The sequence below is a fragment of the Eleginops maclovinus genome, chromosome 7 (assembly GCF_036324505.1).
Source record: "Eleginops maclovinus isolate JMC-PN-2008 ecotype Puerto Natales chromosome 7, JC_Emac_rtc_rv5, whole genome shotgun sequence".
Lineage (NCBI taxonomy): Eukaryota > Metazoa > Chordata > Actinopteri > Perciformes > Eleginopidae > Eleginops > Eleginops maclovinus.
In genome coordinates this window covers 16,133,842-16,151,424 of record NC_086355.1, presented here as the reverse complement: position 1 = coordinate 16,151,424, position 17,583 = coordinate 16,133,842, and the positions used below count along the sequence as shown (strand labels likewise).

Here is a 17,583-nt window from a genome sequence, read left to right as displayed (position 1 = left end):
TTGTGCAAGTTCTCCCATTTAAAAATTTGAGAGAGGCCTGTAATTTTTATCATAGGTATACCTCAACTATGAGAGACAAAATGAGAAAAGGAAATCCAGAAAATCACATTGTCTGATTTTTAAAGAATTTATTTCAAATGATTGTGGAAAATAAGTATTTGGTCAATAACAAAAGTTCATCTAATACTTTGTTATATACCCTTTGTTGGCAATGACAGAGGTCAAACGTTTTCTGTAAGTCTTCACAAGGTTTTCACACACTGTTGCTGGTATTTTGGCCCATTCCTCCATGCAGATCTCCTCTAAAGCAATGATATTTTGGGGCTGTCGCTGGGCAACACAGACTTTCAACTCCCTCCAAAGATTTTCTATGGGGTTGAGATCTGGAGACTGGCTAGGCCACTCCAGGACCTTGAAATGCTTCTTACGAAGCCACTCCTTTGTTGCCCTGGCGGTGTGTTTGGGATCATTGTCATGCTGAAAGACCCAGCCACGCTTCATCTTCAGTGCCCTTGCTGATGGAAGGAGGGCCCCATTCATTCTTTCCTTTACACGGATCAGTCGTCCTGGTCCCTTTGCAGAAAAACAGCCCCAAAGCATGATGTTTCCACCCCATGCTTCACAGTAGGTATGGTGTTCTTTGGAAGCAACTCTGCATTCTTTCTCCTCCAAACACGACGAGTTGAGTTTTTACCAAAAAGTTCTATTTTGGTTTCATCTGACCATATGACATTCTCCCAATCCTCTTCTGGATCATCCAAATGCCCTCTAGCAAACTTCAGACGGGCCTGGACATGTACTGGCTTAAGCAGGGGGACACGTCTTGAACTGCAGGATTTAAGTCCCTGGCGGCGTAGTGTGCTACTGATGGTAGCCTCTGTTACTTTGGTCCCAGCTCTCTGCAGGTCATTCACTAGGTCCCCCCGTGTGGTTCTGGGATTTTTGCTCACCGTTCTTGTGATCATTTTGACCCCACGGGGTGAGATCTTGCATGGAGCCCCAGATCGAGGGAGATTAGCAGTGGTCTTGTATGTCTTCCATTTTCTAATAATTGCTCCCACAGTTGATTTCTTCACACCAAGCTGCTTACCTATTGCAGATTCAGTTTTCCCAGCCTGGTGCAGGTCTACAATTTTGTCTCTGGTCTCCTTTGACAGCTCTTTGGTCTTGGCCATAGTGGAGTTTGGAGTATGACTGTTTGAGGTTGTGGACAGGTGTCTTTTATACTGATAACGAGTTCAAAAAGGTGCCATTAATACAGGTAACGAGTGGAGGACAGAGGAGCCTCTTAAAGAAGAAGTTACAGGTCTGTGAGAGCCAGAAATCTTGCTTGTTTGTAGGTGACCAAATACTTATTTTACCGAGGAATTTACCAATTAAGTCATTAAAAATCAGACAATGTGATTTCCTGGATTTTTTTTTCTCATTTTGTCTCTCATAGTTGAGGTATACATATGATAAAAATTACAGGCCTCTCTCATCTTTTTAAATGGGAGAACTTGCACAATTGGTGGCTGACTAAATACTTTTTTGCCCCACTGTATATATATATATATATGTATATATATATATGTATATATATATATATATATATATATATATATATATATATACAGTTAATAACTGTGCAATATTTACCTGGCTGCTATACCTCAAAACGGTTTCTGGAGTCTATTTGTGTGTCTTCTATAAAATTGTTAATTGTTGTATATATTTTTGTATATTGGTGTAACATTAAGCTGTCTTTGGCTTTTTTTGCTGTAACAAATGAAATTTCCCTCTGTGGGACAAATACAAGGATTCTGATTCTGAAATACAGCGGTTAAAAGGCTGAAATATGACTTTCAGTAAATGTTAAGATTGGCTTCGTATACCGAGTTAATCCTGGCCTGCATGTTTGAGCCGCTAATGATGAGTCTCTCCAGATGCCACAGCGAGCCGTGTGGCACACTGAAAGGCGGGGACGGAGCTGAGGAGCCTCGCCAACACCTGGCCAGGCTGGAGTGACAGGAGAAGAAACACACACACACACACACGCTTTCCTTTCCGAGTCATCACCATGTTTTGTTGCTGTTTGACTCCAGAGGGCAGCTGTGTGGGAGGTGATGAATGAGCTTCCAGGGCCCTTCTACGGATAAACACACCAACATGCCGTTCCTGTATTCTCTCTTTTCTCATTTCACTTATAGAGTAGCAGAGAAAACAAGAGAGAAAACCTAGACACTCTCTATATGATTCAATTTGTGCACCTTCATGCAGACACTTTTTGGATTGTTCTCATATCCACTGCCACTTTATGTACAGAATCAGGGAGTTATTGCCTTATTCTGTACAGAAACGTGCCGTCGTACTTACTGTTCTGGCTCTGCAGGTTGTAGAGTTGCTCCTCGACGCGGGTCAGCTGGCCCTGCAGGGTCTCCACAGTGGCTCGGTGGTCGTCCTGCAGCTTCCTCAGCTGCTCCCTGTAGGTCTGCCGCTGGGCCTCCACCTGTGAGGATAGGTCAGCCTGAGCCTGGGTCAGATCTGTCCTCAGAGCCATGTTCTTCGCCTGCAACGGCAGCAGCCTGGAGATGGAGACAGAGCAAGAGGTAATTAAAGGTATGATTTCGAGACATTTCATTCAGCACAACACCTACAGAAGCCCTGAGAGGCCAGTAAGACATTTGGTGATGAATAACCTAAACATGAAGTTATTTAGGTTATTATCATAATAAACTATTTAGATCAGACTAAGAAAAAAGATTTTGCTTCCTTGACTCTAAAGGCTTTCATAAGAATCAGTAAGAATGACATGACAAAGAAAAACTCTTGCTGTCAGGAAGATTATAGAGTGTGAAAGAAGTTACAGTCAATCAAGATGGTATGTTGCTAAAATCAAGGCAAGCAAGGGTAAATGACTAACTATAGAGGAAATCAAATTTGACCAAGCCAGCTCACCTCTCCCTGAGCTCGGCCTCCTTGCTGACGGTCTCCTGGAGGATCTTGTTGTGTCTCTCCAGCAGAGTGTCGTGTTCAGTCTGGAGCTGCTGCAGCTCTGCTGTGCTGCTCTGCAAGCTCTTCTGAGTCTCTGCCAGCCTGGACCTAAGGTGTTCCAACTCAGAGGACAACTGCATCCTGCTAGACACACATACACATATTCATTATATTCATATCACTCTTACAGGGTCAACTGACACATACTGCTACATGATGCTCACTCTAATACAGTCATTTGAGTAGCTGCCATTGTACCAGCAATTAACATTTACATTCTCATGCGATAGAAAAAAAGCCTCTGCCTGTGTTACATAATATGCAATAGTAATAAAAGGCTTGAAAAACATGTCGATATTCTTTGTATATTTTTTTTATATTTGTTATTGTGTAGTTATTAATGCATTAGCATCTTTCTGCTGGTTTTGCTGTTTTTTCATTGACATGATACAAATCACCATCTCTATTCCTCCTTTGTCATGAACATTAGTCACACAGGTGTTATCCTTACTTCTCAGAGTCTCCTTCACTCTGGGTCGTGGTTTTACTCTTCTGCTGTTTGAGCACATTGTGGACTCGCACCTTGTAACCCTCAAACTCATTTGTTGTTGACATGAGCTCAGCCTGGAATCAGCAGCAGGATGAGGAAGAGATATAAAGTGAATAACACAGCACACATTTGACAGACTCTGACAGATGAGAAAATATGTGGTTGTCCTTTCTGTTTGACAATTGAAGAGAAATACTGGAGAATTATTATTATTATGTCTTTACTTTACTTAATTTCACAGAGGGACTTTTATTTTAGGATGTATTTTTCACTGGTTGCGAAAAACAACTTTAAAGACATCATTTAACATTGGCCCACTGGTTACAGACATTTTTTTCACCAATTATGTTTGAAAAAGTGCGTCATATAAAAGGATAATGAGTCATAACTCCTCTCTCCTATTCACTCTAACTACTTTATTTCAGTGCATTCAAACTCACTGTACTGCAGAATGTACCTGTCTCTGGGATAACACCATTAGGTATTTATTTCAGAAATGTAAATTAAATTCTACATGTTGATATGAAAATATTGTATCTACCTCATGCTTTAGCTGATGCATATGATATTACAATTTCGGTCTCTAAAAAGATTCAAGACTAATAAAAAATCCATGGAAAAATGTGACAAACACAAAGAGTATGATCAGTTTGCTCACTGATTCTTGGCTGGTTAAACGTTTGCACTTTAACAAAGAGTTCATGTTAGGGTTTATAAAATAATTATTTGAAATTTCTTGATTTTTAGTTAAACAATTCTGGTCACATCACGCTTGTTACTAAAACAAGCAACTGATAAATGGATCAGTCCTTTGATAATCGACTGACAAACAAACTTTCAAGTATTCACGCATTTAGCAAAAGTGCAAAAAACACAGCTTAGTCGTTCTTTACCTAATGGTCATAGCACAAAAGCAATAACAAAGGTGTCACCTTGAGCATAAAACTGAGAGCATATTACATTTAAAAATCATTTAAATTAATTAAAATCGCAGCATGAACACCTGTGATCTGCAGGAATGATCTTCACTTTCATTGTATACATAAATGTACTCTACAGGTGTGTGTGTATAAAGGATGGACTCGGTGTGTGTACGTGTGTGTGTGTACCTTAGCAATGTCTCTCTCCTGCTGCAGGCTGCTGATGCGTTGCTGCAGGGAGCTGCTGCTTCTCTGTTGCTGTTCCAGCGCAGACCTCAGCTGTTCCTGCAGATGATGGCGCTCGGCCATCAACTCGCACACCTCAATCTCCACGCACAAACAGACACACACCTTAGTATGTGACTTGTTGATTCATAGAACTATATATTTGATCAAAAGGGATAGCCGAGGGAAGTTTTGCAGATTGGGGCTTGCTGTGTTACCTTAGAGCTTTCTAGCTGCTGTTGGTTAGCCTCCAGATCTCCCTTCAGAGAGGCCTGCATCATCATAAGGGAGCTTTCCTGAACAAACACACACAGACACACACAACCAAATTTAAATTCATACACTCATATTACCAAAGTCAGCAGCACGCACAACTGATTAACTACACCCAATATTGTCAAGGCCTAGCCCTCAATAATGCCCACACATGGTTGCATAACACCATTAACATTCAGGCAGCAGTGTTGCACACCCTTACACAGCGGTGTACACACACACACACACACACACACACACACACACACACACACACACACACACACACACACACGCAAACACACACACACACACACACACACACACACAGACACAGACACACACACACACACACACACCAGCATTTTGGCATCGGCCAACTCCTTCTTGGTCTTCACCAGCAGCTGTTTCATCTTGGAGGTCTTCTCCTCCCCCTGGTCCAGCTGGGACTTCAAAGACTCTGGAGGCACAATTACGCATGCACAGGCACATGAGAACACACACAGACAAATAAAAATTGTTTAGCTGAAATAAACACTGACAGTTTTAGATGTTTATTTCACAGCTTGACAGTGTCAAACAACAGGAAACGGACAGTGACTGAAAAGACAGGCAGCAGACAGAGGGCCCCGCAGTAAATCATTAGGGCTCTGCAGGAAGAAAACATGTTAACCCTCAGTCAATGGTTCATCTAAAACTGTCTCTTACATCAGACCTGCAGCGTAAATGCAATGCCATTATGCGTATAGTATATTTCTGTATATTCCTGTAGCCTAGAGACACTGTTTATTGAGTACTCAATTTATCCAATATATCGTTATATTGTTTATTATTCAGAAACTGTAGGGATATATTTATTTTCTATTGTGAATGTGTATAAAGTTGCTGCTAATGTTAATTTGTATTATATTTGTCTTATTATTGTATCTTTTTAAAAATGTTAATTAATGTAATGCTTGACACTGCTGCTGGAACAAAATCATTTCCCAATTTCTGGATAAATAAAGTATATATTTACTGTAGCTATCTATCGAATCACTTTGTCAAAATTAAATAACTTATAGTACATTTTCAGTGTTTTATAAAAAAAAAAAAAATCCTGACAATTTGAAAGAGGGCAGTATAGAAAATGAGGAGAGAGAAAAGGGGGTGTGACTTGGCACAATTCAGGATATAAAGCCGGGACGTTGCGGTTTTATGGCTTACACTTTTCCACCCGGCTCTAAAGACACTCCCTTTTATTAAACATCCTGTTTGAGCTGGTCAGTTTCAGCCATTCCGGATACAATGGCTCTGATGTGGTTTGTCTTATTTATTACAGTACAATACATATTTATTGTATACTTGTCAAATAAGAAAACAGGTTTCGAATTATTTATTATAGCAGCATACAGTATTTATCCTACTGTTCAGTATTTCATTCAACATTCGGTTTATTTGTATGTTATGTTTACCTATTTGTGCTATTCCTGCCACTTGCACGATTTTGACTATTGGAGTGTTTTGTGTATTTTCTTTTGATACACTATTTGTTGCATTGTTGGATAAGTCTGAGACTCAAGTTTTTCATTGCCAACAACTTCACTGTAGCTTTGTGATTATGATAAATAAAGTCTTTGAATTTGAATTGAGGTTGTACGGGTCTGAACAAATACTTCATTTTGCGGAATCACACTGTTTTTATTCTCATGCATTTTCTAAATAATTATACATCCATCCTTCAGCTAGACCTGCTTATCATGAAGGGGCTGCAGCCAACCCCAGCTGACATTGTGGAAGTATCATACGTACGGATCTCCTGTTTGAGCGTGTCGTCCTTCTGGTTCAGTGCGCTTATCTGGGCCTTCAACTCCACGGCACACTCTTCTCCATCTGAAAGTTTGGCGTTGAGTTCTTTGACCAGGCGTTCGTAGTCGGCCATCTCCATGTCCAGCAGAGAGCTCTGCTGCGCCTCCTACAGGCAGAACCAACATACAACATCAGTACAGCGAACGTTTCAAACTTTTACGAAAAATAAAAATGTGGTTTAGAATTAAGGTTCACCTTCAACAACTGAAACTGTACTTCTTATTTATTTCCAGCGAAGTTAAAGGTTTAATAATAATGCTGAACTTCAATAGATCACTAATAGATCAAATCCAATATATCATTTTTTTTCCCTATACTCCATAAAACTATTATCTGTATCGACCTCAAGAAGTCAGTGTTTTTTTGGGCTGTACTAACAATGTGGACGCAGGACATTATGTCAGAGCTCCTGGCAGCTTGCATGTACGCTGCTGTACTTTGTGGGTCTCTGCTAATGGAAAAGCAACATCAGTTCCTGTGCTGTTGGCTAGAACTGCTCTTTCTCTCTGAGAGGTGCTACTGTAGCTGCAGGCCGACCATCACCAGTCCGGTCGCTCGAGTGGACAGGCCCTCAGATGCACTACAGTCTGAGTCGGTGTGTGTGTGTGTGTGTGTGTGTGTACCTTGCGTAACTGCTCCAGCTCCTGAGCAGTCTGCTGAGACTGTTGCTGCTGCTTGCGGAGCTGAGCTGTCAGCTCTTCTAACTCCTTTGTGGCAGAAGACAAATCCTGGAAAAGCCAGAAAACACAGACATCATGCACAAAGGGGGTTTCAGTGTGTATATAATGTATATGTCATAGTATTATACCAACCTTCAAAAACATTCATCATTTTAGGATTAAGAGTGGGATATAATACATTTAGAATTTTAACAGAATTTCATCATTTATTTACTAAATCTGTTAATCCACTCTGTCCCATTTTGCTTTTGTCAATACACCAATTTTTCCACCTTTATACTTTTTGGGCCGTATTTCAAGAATTGTTTACATTTTTGGCAATAATGTGAATAAAAAAGCAATCCTACATTGGGTGAAATGCTTTAAATGACGCTTGTCTAAAGTTTCACCCACTTCCTGTGGCCTTATATCCCTTTACCAACAGAATTGGGAGCAGATGCTGGCATGACCTCTGATAAGTACATATTAGTAGAGTATCCATCTCTCATATTTCTACCTTGATCTTCTGCTCTTTCATCGATCTCTCCGTCAGCAGGTCTCTGTCCAGAGCAGCTGACTGTCTCTGCAGCTCCTGGTTTTGTGCTTCCAGCTGCCTCACTGTGCTCCTTGTGGTCTCCACACTGGCCAGCAGGCCCTCCTTCTCACTGCTCAGCGTTTCAATCTTTAAAAGCATACACAATTTAGACGACTAACCCTCCAAGATGGCAACTTATTATGCTTTAGGGGGTTTTCCCTTTCCTCTAGTGTGTTATATAGGTGTGTGTATGTAGATGGTCTGCAAAGGCTAAAATCCAAAAGTTCCATCAAGATCGAGTTTATCTCCCACATACTCCCCCCCCTGCCTGACATGCCTCCATTTTACTCCTTTGTTTACTTCCGTAAAGAAGGTAAAGAGGTGCTGCAGCACAGGCAGTCGGAGAAAACTAAGAGCTTTTTGAACATTAAAGCATGTAAACATCTCGCATTAGAGGTACAAAAATACAAATATGAACCTCAACATGAGCATAATATGTCTACTTTTACAAATGCCTTTACCAATAGATACAATGTGACTTAATTATCATTGGTAAAAAGAAACAAGGGGTGTCATATACAGAGAGACACACCTTTGACTCTTATATCCTGAAGTGAAAAAATATCTACCTTTCCTCTGGTTTAGGTGAAGGGTGCCATTAGCATGTTTAATTAACATAAACCTTTTAATAAACTACAGTGCCCTTAAGGATGGGCTTGCTTTAACGTGTATTTTGAATATTGCACAAAATCAGTAGACTTGTAATGTTTTCAGCTAGGCGTTTCTTTTTATGTATAATCTTTTTAAATACCACTGCAAATATGGTTTCAAACTGTCAAAATCCTTTCTTTAGCTTATTCCAGATCCAAGGTTTTCACCTGCAAATGCAAAACATAACAAAAAGTGCCAAAGCTGCATGAACACACGTGACACATTTCAGAGTCATTCATGCAAATCTGACAGCGGCGGACCCTGAGGGCTTCCTCTGCAAGGAACACTGAACGAGCAGCAGCAGCTACCTCTCATCATCTGTCGGCAAAACACTGAAAATTTGATTGGTAAACAGAGATGTCCAGACGTACTCTTACATCCCCGACTAGGTTTCATTCTGCCTGCCCCCCCCAGAGACCCACAAGAATATGAAAAGTCTCAGAAAATGGTGTAGCTCTCGCATGTAGCAGATGGAAGCTATACTCCGCTCCATTTACCTTCTTGTTGCTCCCTCATTGGAAAGAGACAGTTATGAGCTTGGGGAGAGGAGTATATATAAACAAAATTTCTCCCCAGCTCAACCATTCACATCTGATGGGCTATTTGCAGGAGCTGCACTGTCAAGCAATGCAGCTTAAGTGTCGCTGGCTAAAATGGCTGGCTGTAAATCAGATGGAAGCTGAGTTATGCAAGAAGTATTGGAGATGTATTGCCGGAGAAAGTGGCGCTGCTGGGATTTACTGGAGGGTGAGGGCAGTCTGTGTGTTTGTTAGTGGTAATGTGCGGGAGTGTCTGATTGAGTGTGTGTTTTTGCTACCTGTGTGACAGCACTGCTGAGTCGTTTGGTCAGCTCAGCAATCTGTCTCTCCGCCTCCTCCCCCTTCTCCCTCTCTTTATCCAGTTGCTCTGTCTGCCTGTCGTAATCTATCTGCAGGTTCTACACACAAAAACACAAACACATTCATTACTCGAAGCTGGTTGAACAGTTCACTGAAGGTAAACACTATGCATCTCAGACATCAGCTGTATTTACACACTCTCATTAGACACAAAAGACTGGTTTCTCCTCTAATGGAGACACAGTCGTAAAGCACAGTGCATTCTGGGGTGGCTCATGGGGACCTTGGGGAGTGACATCATGCGCAGAGGTCTGTTTCACAGCAGACTTCCACTTGCTAATTAGCAGCACTTGAGGAAGGCAAAGAGAAGACTGCAGAAGGAATTACTCATAAAACAAAGATTAGTACACATTTTTTGGACTTCAGGTTGCCTTATCCCAAAGTCAATACGTTTTTGGTGAGATACCTAAAAAAAAGGCAAATACAAGCTGGATAGATTGCCATTACTTGTCCTACGACATAAAAAAATAAAAGTACCCCACTCCTGAATTTTGAAACTTTAATGCATGGTAAACAAAACTAGTATCAAACACATTTTAAGTGGTGTTTATTTGTAAAGATGTAAAGTGTCATTAGTAGCATATAGCTACATAATAGCTTTTGTTGTCAAAGATTAAGACATATTTAGACACCGATACAATTAGTGAAGCAGGATATTCTGGTAGCTCTTCTGTTGCGCCTACCTTGTACCCTTCAGCCCCATGGATGATATCCTTCATAGAGCTGTTCACTTTCTCCTTATCTGCTTTCAGTGACTCTACTTTTTCCTTGAGGGAGGCAACCTTGAAGGAAAAGAATGTGGATTCAGCCATGTACAAACACCTATCCGAGCAGAGGAAAAAAGATAAACTGTATCTACGCTAAATATCAATGTTTAGCTAGTTTCCTGACCTTCTTACATTGATTCCTTACACTACAAACTCTGGTTGAACAGTCATCAGGAAACACTGTACACTTCACTCCTGTGTTTATCATTATAATATTCAAATGCTATTTATGTGTCAAATAAAGGATAGCAATCCAACATTTACAGTATAGAAATGCTTCACTTTACCTCTTTCTTACTGATTTCCAGCTCCTTCTTTGCTTTGATGGCAACTGCTTTGATTTTGTTCATCTTCTCGTCCTTCTGCTTGTGCTCTTGCACCAGGAGAGCTGAGGGAGCAGCAGTAAGGAGGTTTGAGTTACATTCAGAAATGATCATCTATAATCTATAAACCTGCTCTAAAAGGGCAAGTAATCTAAGGACCATATATTTAGTGGTTAAATATATAGTATAAATAATAACAATGTCGCCCCTACCTATTTTCTTTGTGTTCTCACTGGCTGCATCTTCCTCAGAGGAAGCCGACTGGATGGCAGAATCCTGAGGAGGAAAGGTAGGAAAGATCACAGAGCATAAGAAGAGAAAAAAACATTCCAATTAAAAGTCAGTAATAATTTTGTTTTTATCAAAATGATCATAAGGAAACATTCCCCCAAAAGGTATGTGCATCTCCAGAATTAGATACCAGGGTCAGAGTAACAGGAATAAGTACTGTAATATTTCTAAAAGTGAAAAAAACATTATGATTTAATGTATCTTTTAGTTCATCTGCATATGTTAAGATAATGGCAAAGGTCTGCCTTTTCCGTATTGCAAATGCTAGTTATTTTACAAATGTTTAATTACTTATTAGTTATTGTTAACTTGTTCTTTACACGCAAATAAAAACAACTAAATTCAATTTGGGAACATTTATGATTCAAGCATTTTTCAATTGGGGTTATCAGAAAAGAGAAAGCATTGCCTCTGATCGATTAATGTGGCTTAATGACCATGTCTGATCTTATTTTTGGTTTATCTGCCCGATCAATCACAAACCATTACTCAGAAAATGCAGCTAAACATGATCAGGACAACAAAATCTACATTTCCTGTGCACTAATATTGGACTAACATTATTAAAAGTGGAACCAGAAGCATCAGGAGCTCCGCTCACCTGCAGAGTAGCTATCTCGCTCCTCAGCTGAGTTATGAGGGAGTCCTTTTCTGTCAGCTGGTCTTTGAGTTCTGTTCTCTCCTTTTCCAAACCCTCCATCTCACTCTCCATTTCCCCTTCGTCCTTCTCCTCTTTCTCTTGAGCCCCCAGAGAGATGTGGGCCTGCAGTCTCTGGTTCTCCTCATGAATCTTCTCATTGACAGATTTCATGTCCTCCAGGTCTTTCTGCAGACCTTCAGTGTCCTTCACCACCTCCTCCAGGTTGTCTCTCAACATGTTCCTCTCCTGTTCCAGGTCTGCGATACGAGCCTGGAGCTCCTTCTCCACCTCCTCTAATCCTACGGCCCCTTCAGCCTCCTCAACACTGCTCCTCAACAGCTCCCTCTCCTTTTCCAGCTCGTCCACGCGTGATCGGAGCTCCTCAACTTCCTCTGTGGAGTTTCTGAGCACTTCAGACGGAGATTCCTCCAGAGCTGTGATGTTGGCACGGGCTTGTTCTGCCTCCTCCGTCAGAGCATTTAACTGAGCTTCTAGGAGATTCTTTTCAGACGTCTCCTGCTTCAGCTGAGCCTCCAGGTCTGCCAGCTTGGATGCCAAAGTCTCTCCTGTTTCCTGGGCTTTGGAAAGGCCAGTAGAGGCCTCTTCCAATTTCAGTTGGAGGTCCGCCTTCTCTGTGGAGAGGCCTTTGATTGTCAGCTCCAAAGCAGAAGCTGTCTCCTGACTTATCTCCATCTCCTCTTTCAGGCTGTCCTGCATCCTTGCCCTCTCCTCTTTTAGATGTTGCACTTGATCCTCCTTCTCTTTTTCAAGAATTTTCAACTCCTGCTCTGTCTTGCCTCTGTACACAAGCGCCTCTTTCTCCTTTTCCTCGAGCAGCCTCTGGATTTCTGTCTCTCTCTCATTGTTCAGCCTAAGCAACTCCTCTTCTCTATGCTGAAGCTGGGATTGTATTCTGTCTCGCTCTTCAGTCAGTGTGTTCACCATCTCTTTCAGGTCTTGGGTCATGTTTTCCATCATCTGCAGTTGGGAGAGGATCTCCTCGTTCTGCCTGGTCAGTTCCTCCAAAGATTGCTTCAGCTCAGAAACTAAAGCAGCTTTTTCCTCCACAGACGACTGGAGTTTCTGGTCTTCAACTGAGGAAGCTTCAAGCTTCAGTTGCAGGTCTTGTAGGTTCTTCATCAGAGTGTTTTTCTCCTCTGTGACCTGGTTCATCTTCACATTTAGTTCATCCCTCTCCTGGCTGAGTTGTTCCATCTTGTCTTGGAGTTCCTGTAAAGTATTGGCCCCCTGCTCCTTCATGGCTTTGTACTGAAGAACAAAATTCTGCGTCTTCTCACCCAGTTCTGTCTCCACACCTTGCAGTATTTCTCTCATGTTATGACACTCAGCCACGGCAGAGTCCCTCTCATTGGTCAAAGCTTCACATTTGGCCCTCAGCTCCTCTGGATTCAAGGGATTTTGGTCTTCAGGAGCAATTGCTGACTCTTCACATCCATCTTTGTGTGCTTTACTGTTTTGCTGTAACTCTGCGTCTTGTTGGTCAGGGTTCAGGTTTATGGCTAAATCACTGGGAAGAATTTCCTTGTTCATCTGCAATTCATTGATTTTAAACTCCATCTCTTCTCTCTCCGTCTGAAACTCCTCCTTGGTCTTCTCCAGCTCTGCATCGAGCTCACCTTTCACATTACTAAGCAGGGTGAGCTCGTCCTGTAACATGGTGTTCTGGGATTGCAGTTTTTCCATGGCTGCTCTTAGTCTCCCGGTTTCTGTCTCCTCTCCCTCACCCAGGCTGGAGTCACCCTGAGTGCAGGCCGACAGCTCCAGCATTTTAGCAATCCCTGAACTGCGGGCAGGTTCCTCCTCCTCCTCCTGCACATCCTGCAGGAAGCTGTCTGGAAAAATATGGCTCATGTCAGCTGGAAAAGCCATTTCAATGTCCACAGATACAATAATTTACAGAGATAGACACACACAGACAAAATATTTGACAATACAGTTATAATATAAGCACTCATTTATTAATTTGTTTCTTAGACTGGAGCACAACCACATGTAAAACATAAAAATACTTAAAATGTGAAATGTGGTGAAAACTACAGAAAAATATATAAAAGTATTAGTAGTATAGATGATTCTATAATAAAATAACTCAACAGTTGCAGCCCCAATTCTGCTTGCGCACAAAAAGGCTTTCTGCTACTAAACTGGGTTGCCCTTAGGTTTGTTAGGCATACACAGTATCATCTCTAGGAAATGGTGAGTAGCGTTCACTGCAATAGATCTAGCTCGACCTCTTTTTAAAAAAAAATTAAGTTCTGTTATACCTTTGAGAGCGAGCTGCTCAGTCAGTTCCTCGTGGAGCAACAGAAGACGTTCCCTTTCGATCTCAAAGTCCTCCTCCAGAGCCCTCATCTCCTCCTCGTGCTGCAGACTCTTCTGAGAAAGCTCCTCCTTCAGGTTCTCCACCTCCTGCTGGGCCTTCGTGAACTCCCTTTGGTAGCTCTCCTGCAGCTCAGCGATCTCCTGGGATTTTTGCTCTTGGATTGCTTCCAGCTCAGATTGAAGGGTTTCCAGTTGTGCTGCTAGGCAACGGCGGACCTCTTCAGTGCTCTCTTTTGCGCTGGCATTTTCAGCACGGCGCTCCCTCTCTCTTTCGCTATCCCTCTCCCTGTCACTTTCTTCTCGCTCTTTCAGTAATTTGTGGAAATAAGTCATTTCTTCTTGGTGTTTGTTGTTGGATACCTCAATGGTGCTTTCCAGGGTTGTGATCTTTCTTTGATGATCTTCTATTACACGGTCAAGCTCTCCTTGCAGCACTGCTAGATCATCCTGCACAAAATAAGTTATTTGGGGGTTGTATGAAAATACAACCCCCAACGCATATATAAGCATACATACATCAATGAATGGACTTTAAAAATGTATGCAAATATGCTGAGATGTCACAGCATTCAGACAAACACCATAGAATTCAGTAAAACTGGCTCATTAACCAATGTTACACTTTATTCATCTCATTAAATATTTATGTTGTTATCACCTTGGCTTGCTGCTTAGTCTTCTCTAGATCTTTACGAGAAAGTGAAAGACTTTGCTGAGTTTCAGCCTTCTCCAGCAGTAAGGCATCCATCCTCTCAGTCAACTCCTGTTACACAAACACACAGGATTTACATGAGCAAGTATGTAAATGAACTGGACTGGAGCAGACACATGATGGATTGCTGCCCTATAAACAAACCTGTATCAGAGTGGAGTCATCTGAACTGCCACTGTTGTTTTTGGATTGCTGTTTGAGGGATTCAACTTCTTTTTCCAAACCTGAAAGGGGAAATATTGTTACACAGCTGAATACTGTTGGTCCATAGAAACAATCTTTTATAACTTTTATAGATACCTGCGCATCTGCCCTTCATCTTCTGCATTGCAGCCATCTGCTTCTTGGCAAACTTGATAAGGTCATCTTTGGGCAGTGTGTCAAGCTGCAAATAAAATATGAAGAAAGAAGGAATAATCTATACCAATTAACATGAAACAATGAATTAAGTGAATACAAATATGGACTCATATTAAATATTTCAACAAGCAATACTCTGAATGTAGATGTGCAGTACCTTTGACTTGGATGCACCTGCTGGTGATGGAGCTGCAGACTCTGCTCCACCAGGCTCCTGTTAAAGTGAGAAGGGAAAAAAGGAAAACCTAAACATGTGCAGATTGCAAGAATGATATTTAAAAACTCTGCTACCTCCTTATTTTGTGCTTGGCAACAGACATGCTTGATAACAGACCAGTCTGCCCATCAGTACAGTCATTCCCTTGAAAAATAAGAAATAGAATGTTGCTGTGTTGGTCTGCAAAATGCAAAATGGCAGAGCATATTTTAACAGCTTATATGTTTCATTTGGAGCATATTTTATTCAGCATGTACATAGACTAAGTATAAGTATTTCAATGTAGGCTTAAAGGTGGTTTATATTTCGCTGTGTCAACATTGACACAATGTACTTGATGGTGGAGGCGAGCAGTGTCAATTCGAAGAGCTGACTTTATGAAAAACGGTGAGGCATCAGGTTTAATATACCGGTTGTATCAGCATATCATATATGTAATACTTTAAAGTATGTTAATGTTCTTAAAAGTAACGTTATAGTCGATATTCAGTACATTTAAATAAAATAGTTTGGAGTGAAGTTCGCTAGTAAACAGGACAAAATGGGTCACTTAACATGTTATTGTTTTACAGCCCTGTTCAATGTACACAGCACAACTCTATATACAGCAGAGCCTTGTATTTTAAGCTTACTTTAAGATGCTATACATGAATTCCTAAATTGTGTCGGTGTGGCTAAAGCTAAGTCCTCAACACTGAACACTTACCTCCATCTCAGTCGATGTTTAGATATTTCTCAGTCGTCTGACAGGCAAACAGAGATAACCGGTAAGTCGACCGGACAAAGTAATAGCGAAATCTGTAATATTTTTTGCGATTTCTTGAGTTTTAATACGAAAACATCCCCTCTGTTTTGATTTTGAGGTAACAGCCGCTAAAGCAACGACTTGCTTCCGCAAACGTCAACCACGTGACGTAAGCATTATGTACGTCATGCGTCAAACAGGATCCTGGATCATGGTTAATAAATCCTGTGGCAACAATTCTCCATTTATTTTATGAATGCACTATGTGTTGGATTTTCCTGGATTGAAGTGGATGTTGTATGGGTCTGAAATTCATTTACAGAATCAAGATGTAATTCTTTAATTTGGGAACATTTTGATCTGGACAGAAATGTACTTTCTCTTTTTCAATTTTTTTATGGTAAGTTTAACATAAAGACAAATGTTTGATAGCAACCCCTTCTGTCACCAAATCAAGTATGACATTTAACTTTACTTGTAACAAAAGGAATGACAAACATAGTCCTTGGACTAAAGTTGTAATGCCTACAATGCTTTTTTAATTAAAACACATATTTACCAATTTTCCTCCTATTGTTTTTATTTTGTTGGTGTTTTCCTTCCTAAATTTCTTTTAATTCTAAGATCATCAAATAAAATGATTCATTTGAAAAAAAAAATATTCCAGAATCCAAACATTATTTGTTTCTTCCACAGACTTTTGCAGATTGTACTTATTGGGCACAGCCACCTGAATTAACTGAACACTATTCACCTGTCAGATAGACATTTGTAATATTTGTTTTTAAATGAATGCTGAAATTAAAAGATATTAATAAGAAAATGTACTTACACCCTTTGGACACTTTGTGGTACACAGGTATCAACCAACACATTATTCTCATAATCTTAAACCACTGTTGCAGTGTTACAATATGGCAACCTGCAGTGTTACCTGGAGGCAAACATGTCATTAACCATGTGCATGGTGCCTCTAGCCTGTGTCAAAACTGAGTAATGAAAAGGTCAAATTAAAAAAGAGCTGGTTCCAAGGCCATTATATCTGGGAGTCCAAACGTGATTATAAAACAAAAGATAAAAAGTTGAATACATATTGTGGCCCATTGCCGTTTAAATAATAAAAAGGGACCAAACATTAGTTGTGCTCTTGTTTATACAATTTATGTGATTTATTTAATTGCATATGGAAAGATTAAGAAACTGCATTACAAAAATGTCTTGACAAAAATCCAGATAATTTTACATAAAAAATACCTTTTAAATTAGGAAAAGCACATCCCAATATTTGATGTTAATAAAACAATTATCCCCAAACTTTTACATGCACCTATTTTTAGTTTTTTCATCATGAAATGCATCAGTAAACACATTTCTCAGTTATCAAATTATATTTAAAAAGAGCTCAATATAATAAAAATTAGGATCTTTTTCCTATCAACACACACCCTACTGACATAAAAAATATGTCTTAATGACAATTAAACATGATGACCATCATAGAACAGCATAGAAATGAACAGAAATCGATCTTGACTGCAAAATAGAAGCGTTGTAGATGTAGGAAACACAAATAAAGACAGCTTGACATGGAGGCTTCAGAGTACATGTTG

General features: G+C 40.4%; 1 protein-coding gene across 2 annotated transcripts in view; it reads right to left on the bottom strand.

Moving 5' to 3' along the window:
- The window catches only part of LOC134866894 (GRIP and coiled-coil domain-containing protein 2), a 30,412-nt gene extending 14,264 nt beyond the window's left edge, over positions 1 to 16,148 (bottom strand). Inside the window, exons 1-20 of one of the 2 annotated variants that reach the window (XM_063887092.1) lie at positions 15,935 to 16,148; positions 15,169 to 15,225; positions 14,952 to 15,036; positions 14,796 to 14,875; positions 14,598 to 14,702; positions 13,882 to 14,386; positions 11,558 to 13,449; positions 10,878 to 10,941; positions 10,630 to 10,730; positions 10,259 to 10,357; positions 9,494 to 9,613; positions 7,948 to 8,112; positions 7,395 to 7,499; positions 6,715 to 6,877; positions 5,283 to 5,383; positions 4,887 to 4,964; positions 4,633 to 4,770; positions 3,485 to 3,597; positions 2,938 to 3,117; positions 2,356 to 2,564 (exon numbers count right to left, since the gene is read on the bottom strand). In XM_063887092.1, the coding sequence (XP_063743162.1) occupies positions 2,356 to 2,564; positions 2,938 to 3,117; positions 3,485 to 3,597; positions 4,633 to 4,770; positions 4,887 to 4,964; positions 5,283 to 5,383; positions 6,715 to 6,877; positions 7,395 to 7,499; positions 7,948 to 8,112; positions 9,494 to 9,613; positions 10,259 to 10,357; positions 10,630 to 10,730; positions 10,878 to 10,941; positions 11,558 to 13,449; positions 13,882 to 14,386; positions 14,598 to 14,702; positions 14,796 to 14,875; positions 14,952 to 15,036; positions 15,169 to 15,225; positions 15,935 to 15,940 (4,366 nt within the window). In that variant the 5' untranslated portion in view covers positions 15,941 to 16,148. The remainder of the gene's footprint in view (positions 1 to 2,355; positions 2,565 to 2,937; positions 3,118 to 3,484; positions 3,598 to 4,632; positions 4,771 to 4,886; positions 4,965 to 5,282; positions 5,384 to 6,714; positions 6,878 to 7,394; positions 7,500 to 7,947; positions 8,113 to 9,493; positions 9,614 to 10,258; positions 10,358 to 10,629; positions 10,731 to 10,877; positions 10,942 to 11,557; positions 13,450 to 13,881; positions 14,387 to 14,597; positions 14,703 to 14,795; positions 14,876 to 14,951; positions 15,037 to 15,168; positions 15,226 to 15,934) is intronic. The other variant, XM_063887093.1, reaches the window with a different exon arrangement.
- Positions 16,149 to 17,583: the final 1,435 nt, after the last annotated feature.